Raw genomic sequence first — 13,755 nt, 5'->3', positions numbered from 1 at the left:
GACCATTAGTTCATGGTAATACTCAGATTGATTTGCTTTTAATTGGCCACCTGCAGGCTGCAGAACAAGAACATGCTCTACATCACACTAATAGTTCTGGCCTTCAACGACGGTTTCATTTAACTCATAAACAAGCTTGTTCTCTTATTTGAGCTTGTCCTTCCTGTGCTCCTTTGAGCATTCCATCCTTCCATCCTGGGGTTAATCCACGAGGTACTCAAGTTAATCACATTTGGCAAATGGATGTCACACATGTCCCTTCTTTTGGACAATTAAAGTATGCTCATCATACCATTGATACCTTTTCTCATTTTCAATGGGCCACTCCGTTGCCATCTGAGAAAGCTGATTCTGTTATTACACATCTCTTAGCTTGTTTCGCCATCATGGGCATTCCTCTTATACTTAAAACTGATAATGCCCCTGCCTATGTCTCTCGTAAATTACAAGTTTTCTTACAGCAATACAATATTCAACATATCACCGGTATCCCGGGCAACAGTCAAGGTCAAGCCATCATTGAGCGTGCAAATTTAACCTTAAAAACTCAACTGCAAAAACAAAAAGGGGGAAATGAGTCCCCCAGAAACCAGATTCTGAAGGTTGTTTTTACCTTAAATTTTTTGAATCAATGGAGACAATTGCAAGACTCCGCTGCCGTAACCCATCTTTCCTCACCTCCCTCGGTGATAGTCCCCGCTGACAATTTAAGGGTTTGATAGCCTAATGAAGAAGGTAAGTATGTTCAAGGGCAAGTTCTAAAACAGGGACGGGGCTATGCTCTTGTCCTTACAGGGAGCGGACCTGAGTGGTTTCCTACAAGACCATTGAAACCCTGTGGAAAAGAAAACTGGATTCAGCATGCATTTCTTCCTTTGTTGGATGTGCCTCGGCGGGGGACTTATTTCCCTTAGTGAGGCTTTGTATGAATATTGGACTTATATTCCCTTTCCACCCTTGTATCAGGGAGTCACCTGGGGGGAGGCGGAAATTAAGGTTTTCACCAATGACACTACTTGGATGCCGTCCCTCTATATAGACAAGGACAACATAGAATGGAAAATGGGAATCATAAACAACACACCAATTTGGAGTGGAAGGACTTCCAATATGCATGGGAAATAGTCCTCATTGTCTCCGAAAATTGCATGAAGCCTGGGCTGTTCGCTATAATCATAGTCATGTGGCTGCTAATACTGTTATTATTGTAACTAGAAGCTTTCAGTATAATCATACTGTATATAGTAATGAGACTATTCCTAGTTCTTTACCTTTTTGTGCTATCCCAGAGGTTTCCCCTAATATTGAGGTGCTGGAGTGGCAACAATGTCGGGGAACTAAACCCCGGATTTTATTAGAATACAATGGGATGCAAATAACTGATTGGAGTGTGCACGGTGATTTTCAAACAAAATTTAGTCACATACCTTTGAAATGGCACCAGGTAAATAAAAGTATTGCCGCTAATGGTAATGAAATCTTGGTATGGCGTGAAGGAGGCCTGTCACCACCTATGCCTCATCTTAGACACTCTTTACAAGTACAGAGTCATCTTTGGAAGTTGTTAGCTGCAGGCGATGCCATTAGCACTTTTGTGGGGAATATGTCCCTTAATCTTTCTAACCCGAATAACTCCTTTCATATTCAGTTATATCGGAATACCTCCCGATATATTATTGCTTGTGTCCGTAAGCCCTACCTATTATTAGTGGGGAATTTGACATGGGATAATGATACGGGGATTGTTAATTGTACAGATATGTGTACATTTTTGTCTTGCCTCAATCATTCCTGGTGGCACAACTTTACTGGGGATATTTGTATCCTCAGGGCTCATAAGGAAATTTGGCTACCTGTTAACCTTACGTGACCGTGGGGGGCATCACCTCTTGAGACTTATATTTGGACTTCTCTCCAGAGAACCTGCCGTGCCCTTGGACTTATAATTGTCTTGGTGATGAGCCTTGTCGCCATCGCCTCCACTGCAGCCGTAGCAGGGCTCGCTCTTCATCAAAGCATACAAAATGCTGAATTTGTGCAGCAATGGCACGAACAATCTCACCGGTTATGGCTTCAACAACGAAACATTGATTCTCAACTTGCTGAAAGATTGGACAACATGGAGCAAGCATTGACATGGCTTGGAGATCAGCTCACTGACCTCAGTACTCGGATAACATTACAATGTGATTGGAACTCCACTCAATTTTGTGTAATGCCTGTGTCTTTTAATATCTCTTAGAATTGGACCGAAATCCGAAAATTATTAGTAGGCCATAAAAATATTAGTTTGGACATCCAAGAGCTCACTCAGAACATTTCCGAAGCATTTCGACAACAATTACATGTGTTGTTCGGAACCGCAACCCTGCAGTAGCTGGGTCAATGCCTTGCTGCCCTTAACCCATGGACCCAGATGAAAACATGAATTTCTACAATCTCTGGAAGTATATTGCTTTGGGCACTCGGATTGGGTCTACTTCTCTTGGTGATTCGATGCTCCCTCCGTCGCCTCCAAAAACAAAAGAAAACACAGGAACAAATATGGGCTACCTTTTTAGGACTGAGGCAAAACAAAAAGGGGGAAATGCAGGGGCCTTTGCAAACAGTATGCTGAGAATAGATAGGGCTCAAGGACAGTATCTCCAATTGAACTTTTAATGAACTCCCGTAGGCGCCAAGAAGGCGGGCAGATAAGGAAGAGCATAGAGACAAGGAACTGAGTAGAAGGTTACATCTGGGTAAAGAAAGTTTATTTTGCATTGTGTTCTTTCTGCTGACATGGGGTTTATGGAGTATAAATAAAGTGAGGCAGAGGCTCTGAGCGCGGCCGCCATGTTCTCTGTTTGTCTTTGTCTTTTGTGTCTGTTCATTCTCCACCACCCCCAGCACGGACCCCAGTAGTGTACACAGTGATATCTTTCTCCTTCAACTCGCTCCCCTTGAATTCTCCCTCAGACATTCAGGGTTCAAAGCTTCCCCCTTCACTGCCAACACGAAGTCATTTTATCGTGTATTCATTCAATGAACAATTTGTAAGACCAAATACCAGATGCTAGAGTTATCAAGACACATAAGGCAGAAGGTATATCCTTAATTCACAGTCTAACGGAGAGAAAGGTACAAAATAAATGCAATTTAATGTGACGAACACAATAATTAGGGTTAAATACTCTGTATAAACACAATCAAAGAAGTAAGTTATCAACTTCATTTAGATAGTTCAGGGAAGGTTTTGAATTGAAAAACACGTTTGAATCAGGTCTAGAAACATTGGGTATGGGAGACAGGGGTAAGGGAAAGGGCACTTCATGAGAATTAACTGGATGTGCAAAGCAGAAAAAACTTAACAGTAAATTGATTTACAGTGAGGTGTGAAATTTCTAGGATAAAAGAATATTAGGTCTGAGAAATAAATCACTAAAACATACATTTTTAGAACCTAAAAAATTAGGAATATCATTTGATTTTGCAGGGAGACCCTCCAACAAACCCAGAAAAATGATAGTTATTCTGCTTAGTCTTAAATATAAAAAATATTTTTAACTTAAAAAATATTGAATTGTTATAAATACATAATAGTTATACATATTTATGGGGTACATGTAGTATTTTGATGTAAGCATACAATGTGTAATGATCAAATCTGGGTAACTGATATATCCATCACCTCAAGCTAGAGGTGATAGAAAAATGCTATCATTTCTTTGAGTTAAAAATATTCCAAATCCACTAGTTTAGTTACCTTAAAATATGCAATAAATTATTGTTGACTATAGTTGCCCTCTTATGCTACTGAACACTAGATCACTAGAGGTCCCCTGACTTGCCAGCATTCATTATTTTTTGTCTATTAATAAAAGCCATTTTAACCAATATGAGATGATATTTTATTGCAGTTTTGATTTTCATCTGATGACTAATGATGTTGAGCATTTTTTCATATACCTGTTCACCATTTCCCGATATGTTTATCATGAAAAAATGTTCAATGAGAAAAAGGAAACCACTTATGGCTCATTCAGATCTTTTGCTCATTTTTTAATCATATTATTTGTTTTCATCATTATTGATTTGTTTGAGTTCCTTATATATTCTGATTATTAATTCTTTTCCAGATGGGTAGTTTGCAAATATTTTCTCCGACTCTGTAAGTTGTCTCTTTGCTTATTGATCATTTCCTTTGCTGTGTAGAAGATTTTTAGCTTGATGTGATCCCATTTGTCCATTTTTGCCTGGGCTGCCTGCACTGTTGAGGTCTTACTCAAGAAATCATTGCCCAGACCAGTGTGCTGGAGTCCTGTCTCAATGTCGTCAACTTCACAGCCTGATTTTTTATCTATTTATCTATTGATCTATTTATTTATCTAACTATCCATCTATCTATATAATCTACCTTACAATACACACACACACACACACACACACACACACACACTCTCAAATACACATAGTAAATGTAACCTAAAATGGACAATATAGGATATATCAATTCTACAATGCTAAAAAGAGTGTTTGGTAAGAACATTTGTTTGCTGTCATACTGATAGCAAAACGTCTAATCAGACTGCTTCTCTATGTTGATCTTTAGCCAAATGTTTGAACACCCAATTACTCATAAGTGTTTTCTCATACCATGTCTGTGCTACTGTTAAATTTTTGACCAACTACCATCACATGTTCCAATTTATTTTTTGTGGTAACTTTTTCTTTCCTTTTTTTCGCTAGAAACACAGAGCTTTTGGTATAATTTGGCAAGTCCTTTTCTTTCTATCTCCAACCATATATTACTATCCCTTCTGAAAACTATAACCTATATGAAGCTCATACTGAAGCACCATTATTGGGTGGTTCACTGTAGTCCTTAAAAAACATAGAGAAAAAGTCCAATTACAAAGAGTTTAGTTTAAAAGCAAGTGAGTCATTTCTTATTCACACTACAACACTTAGAAGTTTAGATTGATCCTCATATGCTCTGACAGAAATTTTACCAACCTGTATGTTAGGCGGAAAATCCAAAAGACTATCCATTTTCATCTGGAAATTAAATTGATTATGCATCTACATGAAAAAGATAAATTCAGGTCATATCACTGAGAGAAGCAACAAAATATTGTAAAAGTCTATAAACATCAAAACAATTAAAACTTTTGAAATTACCAAGTAAATGAAATCTATTTTATTGAATCACTGAACTTCAAAATCATAGATGCCATGGCTCTGTCTTTGGGTAAGCTAGCATCCCAGTTGTATGCGCTAATATTGTTTTTAAGTCAGTCATTTCGCAATCTTGAATCACTTTAATTGATGTTTAATTGCCATGTTTAAAAACTTTTGCCATAGAAGATATGAAGAAGTCTATTTTTAGGCAGGAAATAGAAGTTTCTAGGTCTTCATGAAACTATAAAATTATAATTTTACACAAATCCCTGCCAGCTGGATAATAAATTAGGATAACAGGGGATGAGCTATATACCCCCTTTTACTCTTCTGTGAAAACTGATTTTGTTTTAAAAACTTAGAAATTCCAAGTTAATATTCTACTATTGCACCAAAAGTTGACATCCTTCATTCACATTCCCAGCCTTCCAGTGGCCACTAAAGAAGAAACCTTCATCTAGTCTACATCACCACCAAGGGAGAACAATGACAGCTAACACTGCTCCAGCCTCTACCACCTTGACCTGGTACAGCCATAGAACACAGGAAGTCCTCTTTGCTTCTAATGAAATTGGAAACATGGGAACATGCCCTATAATGAATGGTCTATATCCAAGAGAATACACTACATTAAAGTGTAGGAGAAAATCAATATTTATTAACTATAAACTTCCATTATTTAAAACAAGTCTTTGAAATAGTACCAGTTGCCTCATTTTCTTCTTCAAGCATTATATTTATGATACAGAAAAATGGGTTTTCTATTGGTCTAATCATTTTCTAAATTCTCAAATTGAGTCTTTTTCTCCAGTTATAATACTTTTCAGATGCCTCTTTGATGTCATTTACAGGGAGTTGAGGTTTTTTAAGTGTATTATGACCTTCCAGGCTTTCTGGTTTCAAAAGAACCTGGTGTCTGGGATACTAACAAAAATAATCTGTCCTTCTTTGAATTACCCTAACGTTTTATCTACAAATCAACAGGCTTCTTGAGGGTAGGGATAATGCATCCCTAGCACTTAGCCTAAAGTCTCTGAAACAGTACACTTTAATAGATCTGTAGCTCTTTAAAGTATTATACTTATTTACATTTATACCATTTCTGCGACCAGGTATGTTTTCCAACTACACTTATCATTTTGTGTTATTACAAACATGTGACATAGTTAAAACAGAAATCATGAAAATACAGAAAACCACAAAGAAATAATCACCTGTAATTACTGCCTATATTACAGATATATTGTGTATTTCCCACATTAGCAAGCCAATTTACCAATTATTATTTATTGGTTAATTAGCATTTCATCATATGGCTGTCCATACTTATTTATACATACTATATATAACAATATGGTGGCGATGTGTATATTATTGCCTGTGATCTCATAGGCATGATAAACAATGCTTCTTAGTTGGTGTTCATTTAGTGTGAGTCCTTTGTAAAAATCATTACATCACTGATTTTAAATTGAAGAGAGAATAAGCCAGTGGATTTATTTATTGTTATAACAAAACTTTGTAAATTTTATACCGATATTTTCTTTCACCAAAAGTTCAATTCAAGGCTGGGCATGATGTCTCATGCCTGCAATCCCAGCACTTTGGGAGGACAAGGCAGGTGGATCACCTGAGATAAAGAGTTCAAGAACAGCCTGGCCAACATGGCGAAACCCCGTCTGTACTAAAAATACAAAAAAATTAGCCAGGTGTGGTGGTATGTGCCTGTAGTCCCAGCTACTGGAGATGCTGAGGCAGGCGAATCACTTGAACTCAGGAAGCAGAGGTTGGCAGTGAGCTGAGATCTTGCCACTGCACTCCAGCCTGAGCAACAGAGCGAGACTCTGTCTCAAAAAAAAAAAAAAAAAAAAAAAAAAGTTCAATTAAAAATTACTCCATTATAAACTATTTGATTATATTATCCAGAATTTTACAACTCATATTGAAATGCAAATTTTATAATATTTTTTCCAAATAGAGTCTTAATAGGGTTAAAGGTTGATAGTCTCACAATAATACACTATTCCACAATGTAGAGCACTTAGCAGTATCCATAACAACCATTATTATTTTTAAAATATTTGAATAGTAACATTCTTTAAAATAGTTGATGATTTATTGTGACAGAATGAGGAGAACTTAAGCAAGACTATCTATCGGTAAATTAATTTCTAACCATGCTGACGGAAAAGCAGCTTTATATTTTACTTTTGAAACAAGGTGATGGTTGTATCTGAAGAAAAAAGAGATACAAGCTACTATTTCTAGGCTATCCAGCTCAAGGAAAGCACTTTGTCAAGCATTTGAAGTAAAAGAATGTTGTCTTCAGAACCCAAACAGTTGTATCTCAGAATACAAAGGAATTTAATACATATATTGGTCTGTCAGTCAGAAAATAAAACACTGTAAAAAATCAAAATCATTTCAAATTAGTAGAATTTTAGTCATTTTTGTTGTTGTTGTTGGTTAACATGGCAGAACATGACACAACTGAATCTGTTTAGAACGTACTCCTGTGTTCAAGCAACAATATTTTCTGTGCATGAAAGAATGTGTATAGGTTGTCTAATTAACACTAATGAAAGTTCTAGTTTTCAATATACTCTGAATTATTGGGTAAGTATAACTGATAGTAACATCACAACAGTACTGGGAACAGAAATATATCTGAAGGAAAAGATGTTACTGAGTTTACTGAAAATCTTCAAAATATTCATAAAGGCAGAAGAGGAAAATAGAATCAAGGAAGACTAGTTTATACAGGAGAGTAAATGGAAGATGAGTATAAGGAGAAGGGGGAAAATCAGACTTGAGGAATGGCATGATTCATTTAGTGTGGTCCTTTCAATGAAGCTAGAAGATAAAAGAAATAGTTTATTGTTAGGTTTCTTATGTGAAACAAAGAAAAGAATCTTTGAAAATGTGACTGATATCTGTGTACAAAAGTAATATTATGTAAAAATTCTTAGTGTTCTACTGAGCCATTTGTTACCTTAATTTGCCTGAAACTGAAAATTCAGTTGTAAAGAATAAATGAAAAAATAATTTACTTTGGGAAAAATAACACCAAAATCTGCTGCTAAGTGTAATTATTTGATATAAACTTTATTGACTTTTTTGTGATTAATAAGACTTACCCAAAACTATCTTAATTGTTGTATTTCTATATGAAAATTTGTTTTGACAATTTAACTATTATTGATTCAGTCAGATAAAATAGAAATTTCATTTTATTTGGTTCCTTGATTTTTCATTTTAGTATATATTTCACATTTTGCCAATTATGGCAAAGACTGTGTAGATGTTAGCAACCCTGCATCCTCCTCTTGCCACACTGGAAGATTACATATTCCAGCCTCCCTTGTAATTTGGACAGGGCCATATTCCTGTGCTCTGTCAAAGAATAGGAGTGGAAGTATTTCATATCTTCTTCCAGGACTGGCCAAGAGTCCCCCTTCACTTGCTGTTTGCCTATTGCCAATTAAAAGCAAAGAAGCCTATGTGGGAATTTGAAGGAGGCCTAGGAGACAGCAGTGTCACGACATGAAAAAAGCCAGGATTCCTCAACCGTCATGCAAAAGGCCATCCACTAAATATATAAACTGTGGTATTACCCATAAATGAACAGTAATTTTGCTAAGTTAGTGAAATTAGGAAGTTGTTTTTATGTAAAGCTAGCATTAATAACCTCAAATGACAACCTGGCCCTTAAAAGGTTTTCTGTTGACATTATTAATTTTTTAATTTAAGATGGTGTTTGCAAGTTAGACAATTTTAGTATTGAGTTCAAAAGAAATAACTAAAATAAAAATAGGTTGCTCATACAACATTATTAACTAAACTGCCTTGTAATCAACCAAGGACTGTCAACTCTGCACATGTTTCTCTTGGATGTTAGCTCTTTAAAATACATCCGGTCTTAAGTGTTCTGAAATACATTACTTCATTTAGTTCACAGCTAAGTGATGGCAATACTTTCTGATTACTCATCAAAGCCAGAAGCTTTACAGAGCAGAGAGAACTACCTTACCTCTTTGTTAAATCATCAAATATTACATATAAGAATTGTAGACACTTTGGTATTGGAATGGACCTTAAAGACTACAAAACCATCACACTCGTCAGCTGAGCCAACTATGCTTTAAGGGAGGTTAAGACATTAGTATAAGGATCCAGAGCTACTTGGCAGCAGAGGTAAGGTTAGTACTATAAGCTCCCGAATGCCTAATTACATTCTTACCTGCAAAAGCTTTTTCACAGCAAGGTCAGTCATAGGACTCCAATATCCATATCTCATTCTGAGAGATACTGGCCAGCCAATGACAACTGTTGTTCAGTTTGACTCATTGACACCACCACTTCTTTCCTTCTTGCTCCAGCCAGTCACCCAAAGAGAGGATTCCAACTAATGGACAGCAAATCCACATGTTGACCAAGAATCTGCACTGAGGCCTTGTATATAAAGATTAACATGACCATACTCTTTGAAATCTAAATAGAGAAACATAGGCCCATGGCCAGTTAGCAATAGGATCTGATATTAAAAGTATATGTAAAGAGAACAAGACCGAATTAAATCTAAGTAAGCCATGAGGGACTATGACGAGTCAAAGTTATAAGTGGTCAAGGCCTTAGAAAAGTGAGTGGTGGCCTTGGAGAGATGCAGGTCACTTAATCAACAAATAAAGCTTTAGAAAACAAAACAGGAGATAGCTGGCACTGTAACATTCTGTTTTGATGGGGATTTCATTACATTTTGGAACATGCATACTTGACTTTAGCTTTAGTTGCTGAGAGTTCAATGAAAGAGGCCGACACTATATTTGTTTTGTGCTAAATGAGTATATTTGATGAAACACGTGACTTCTGTAACAATAACCACTACATGTACCATAAACATGGGTAACTATATTTATAGATTAATTAATGATAAATATGCACAGAGAAATCAGGCACTTAGCTAGACACTCAGCCTTCAAATCATTTTTCTTTAACTGATAGGGCACTTGTTGAAATTCCTACAAGCACATTTGCTTGAGTTCTCATTGAAATAATTTGGTTCATTTTTCAATTTACTTTTCTCTCAAGTCAGAGAAGATTTGCCATGCTAAGGAAATCAGACTTACTATGCCAAAGAAATACAACATTTAGGGTAGACTATTTGGGTAATCATGTATTCTTAAAAGAAGAAAGCTTTTCTAAATAGAAATCAGACCAATGAAACTTTCAACAAAGCATTGCATAGATAATTATTAAGATTATAAATATGCATGAAAACTAGAGGTAGCCAAAGATTGTCCACAGCTACTAATATGTTTTGACAGGACTATAATTTTGTTATACTTCAACAAGAGTTAAGGATAGTCATGAAGTACAAACTGTGGGCTTGCCTGTTTTATATGCTGAACAAAGAAAAATAGAAAAACAATTTCATTGAATCAGGATCAAAAGCATATATCAAGGGTATTCAGTCCTTAGAAATAAGCTGGTTCTCAAAAATACTTTTAAAAACTTAAATAAAGCAAATTTTAATTATTCATATGAATGAAGAATTAATACTTAAGGTGAATTTTAATGTTCAGTAGATATGCATAATTATGTGTCTATTGTATTGACTTTATATATCCTTATTAAAGCAGATAAGAGCATGTAAAGTTTGTTTCTTCTGCCAAGTAATGTTGATTACATCATTACTGGTATTTTTAAAAATATGTATTTCACTTGATATTGAACATCAATGTAATATTTTTCCTTTTCTATCCCAAGAACGATACATACAAGTGAAACAACTTAGAATATATATACAATATGGATACAGTTGTTTGCCATAACTCTGAATTCTAATTTTTGCATTAGGATATTTTAGGATAAGAAAATTCTGAGTTATACTAGGATTCAAAGATGAACATGCACTTTTATTGAATCCCTCTTATTTTCTCCTCTCTCCCTCTGAAGTTATCAGAAAGCTTATCACTTGTCAGTATGAACACATAAGGTTAGGAAAAAATAGCATGAAAATGGTATACATTTATTTTTCTGGACTAAACAACGTTGAAGATACATTTAAATTCTTGGTCATATTCAGTTCACCTTGCTATTGACTTATTTTCATGTAAAAGTACTGGCTTAACAGTTGCACATTGTGTAAAAACATTAAATACTAGTACTATTACTAATAGCTAACATTTGAGGATTTAGCATATGCCAGGCACTGTATTAAGTAGTATACATATTTCTTCTGATTTTCTCAGCCAAACATACTATAGGGCAGGGGCAATGTTATTATCCATAATTTGTATATAAAAATATTTTAAAATACTAAGTGTAAAGAGTCTGTATAACTAGCACAATGTCACACAACAGAGCGTGGATAGAAATCCACACAATCTGAGGGACTTCGGGACCATACTTTAAACCACCATGCTAGCATGTTGTAGATAAAATATGCTGTTGATACAATATTTAAATGCAAATAAGCATTCATGTAAAAAATAAGCCACACTGCAATTGTTTATGGACATGATGAGTTTAAGAATGATGAGACTTACAATAATAAAATCTTAGAATGTAATGTGCTATAGTCATACAAGTCTAACACATTTTTGCTGACTCTTATCATGGGCCCAACATTGTCCTCACCATTGTAGATATAGTAGTTAAACAAAGTTCTGCTTTTATGAATCTAACATTGCAATTAGAAAGCACACAAGAAGAATGAATGTTTTTAAAGAATGGCAAGGGCTATGGAGGAAAAAATAAAACAAAGAGCTATAACAATAAGAAGGAAGAATTCCTTTAGCCAAAGTAGCTAGGTAAGGCCTAAGGAGGAGGCTTTAAGTGCTATAAACTTCCATCTAAATGCTGCTTTAGCTGTGTCCCAGAGATTCTGGTACATTGTTTCTTTATTCTCATTGGTTTCAAATCAAAATCAATGTGCAAAAATCACAAGCATTCATATACACCAATAATAGACAAACAGACAAATCATGAGTACACTCCCATTCACAATTGCTAACACGGGAATAAAATACCTAGGAATACAATTTACAAGGGATGTGAAGGACCTCTTCAAGGAGAACTACAAAGCACTGCTCAAGGAAATAAGAGCGGACACAAACAAATGGAAAAACATTCCAGCTCATGGATAGGAAGAATCAATATTGTTAAAATGGCTATACTGCCAAAAGTAATTTATAGATTCAATGCTATTCCCACCAAACCACCATTGACTTTCTTCACAGAATTAGAAAAAGCTACTTTAAATTTCATATGGAACCAAAAAAGAGCTCGTATAGCCAAGACAATACTAAGGAAGAAGAACAAAGCTGGAGGCATCATGCTACCTGACTTTGAACTATACTACAAGGCTACAATAACCAAAACAGCATGGTACTGGTACAAAAACAGATATATAGACCAATGGAACAGAACAGAGGCCTCAAAAATAATGCCACACGTCTACAACCATCTGATCTTTGACAAACCTGACAAAAACAATAAATGGGGAAATGATTCCCTTTTTAATAAATGGTGTTGGGAAAACTGGGTAGCCATATGCAGAAAACTGAAACTGGACGCCTTTCTTACACCTTATACAAAAATTAACTCAAGATGGATTAAAGACTTAAACATAAAACCTAAAACCATAAAAACCCTAGAAGAAAACCTAGGCAATACCATTCAGGACATAGGCATGGGCAAAGACTTCATGACTAAAACAGCAAAAGCAATGGTAACAAAAGCTAAAATTGACAAATGGGATCTAATTAAACTAAAGTGCTTCTGCACAGCAAAAGAAACTATCATCAGAGTGAACAGGCAACCTACATAATGGGAGAAAATTTTTGCAATGTATCCACCTGACAAGGGCTAATATCCAGAATCTACAAAGAAACAAATTTACAAGAAAAAAAACAAATGACCCCATCAAAAAGTGGGTGAATGATATGAACAGACACTTCTCAAAAAAAGACATTTATGTGGCCAACAAACATATGAAAAAAAGCTCATCATCACCGGTCATTAAAGAAATGCAAATCAAAACCAGAATGAGATACCAATTCATGCCAGTTAGAATGGTGATCCTTTAAAAGCCAGGAAACAACAGATGCTGAAGAGGTTGTGGAGAAATAGGAATGCTTTTACACTGTTGGTGGGAGTGTAAATTAGTTAAATTGTTGTGGAAGACACTGTGGTGATTCCTGAAGGATCTAGAACCCAGAAATAACATTTGACACAGCAATCCCATTATTGGTATATACCCAAAGGATTATAAATCATTCTACTATAAAGACAGGTGCTCATATATGTTTATTGCAGCACTATTCACAATAGGAAAAATTTGGAACCAGTCCAAATGCCCATCAGTGATAGACTGGCTAAAGAAAATGTGGCGCATATACACCATGGAATACTGTGCAGTCATAAAATGAATGATTTCACATCCTTTGCAGGGACATGGATGAAGCTTGAAACCATCATTCTCAGCAAATTAACCCAGAAACAGTAAACCAAATACCGCATGTTCTCGCTCATAAATGGGATTTGAACAATGAGAACATATGGGCACAGGGAGGGGAACATCACACATTGGGG

The 13,755-nt window shown here is 35.6% G+C and overlaps 1 protein-coding gene and 1 long non-coding RNA gene across 4 annotated transcripts in view; one reads left to right on the top strand and one right to left on the bottom strand.

Moving 5' to 3' along the window:
* The window catches only part of LOC105486313 (uncharacterized), a 384,056-nt gene that overhangs the window by 198,753 nt on the left and 171,548 nt on the right, over positions 1–13,755 (bottom strand). The window contains exons 3-4 of the long non-coding RNA XR_011621130.1: positions 9,401–9,651; positions 4,996–5,061 (exon numbers count right to left, since the gene is read on the bottom strand). This is a non-coding gene — a long non-coding RNA (uncharacterized lncRNA). The remainder of the gene's footprint in view (positions 1–4,995; positions 5,062–9,400; positions 9,652–13,755) is intronic.
* LOC105486311 (uncharacterized) overlaps positions 1–13,755 on the top strand; it is a 237,332-nt gene that overhangs the window by 204,919 nt on the left and 18,658 nt on the right. The window contains exon 7 of one of the 3 annotated variants that reach the window (XR_011621125.1): positions 796–3,534. The exons of 1 other annotated variant lie outside the window; for it this stretch is intronic. Coding sequence is in view for 1 of the 2 variants with exons in the window: in XM_071093232.1 (XP_070949333.1) it covers positions 796–831 (36 nt within the window). In the remaining variant the exon portion in view is untranslated. Of the gene's footprint in view, positions 1–795; positions 3,537–13,755 lie in introns of those variants that run through there. One more of the 3 variants, XM_071093232.1, reaches the window with a different exon arrangement.

Source organism: Macaca nemestrina, chromosome 3 (assembly GCF_043159975.1).
Source record: "Macaca nemestrina isolate mMacNem1 chromosome 3, mMacNem.hap1, whole genome shotgun sequence".
Classification (NCBI taxonomy): domain Eukaryota; kingdom Metazoa; phylum Chordata; class Mammalia; order Primates; family Cercopithecidae; genus Macaca; species Macaca nemestrina.
The sequence above is the reverse complement of the archived record's forward strand: the minus strand, read 5'-3'. Positions and strand labels throughout refer to the sequence as shown.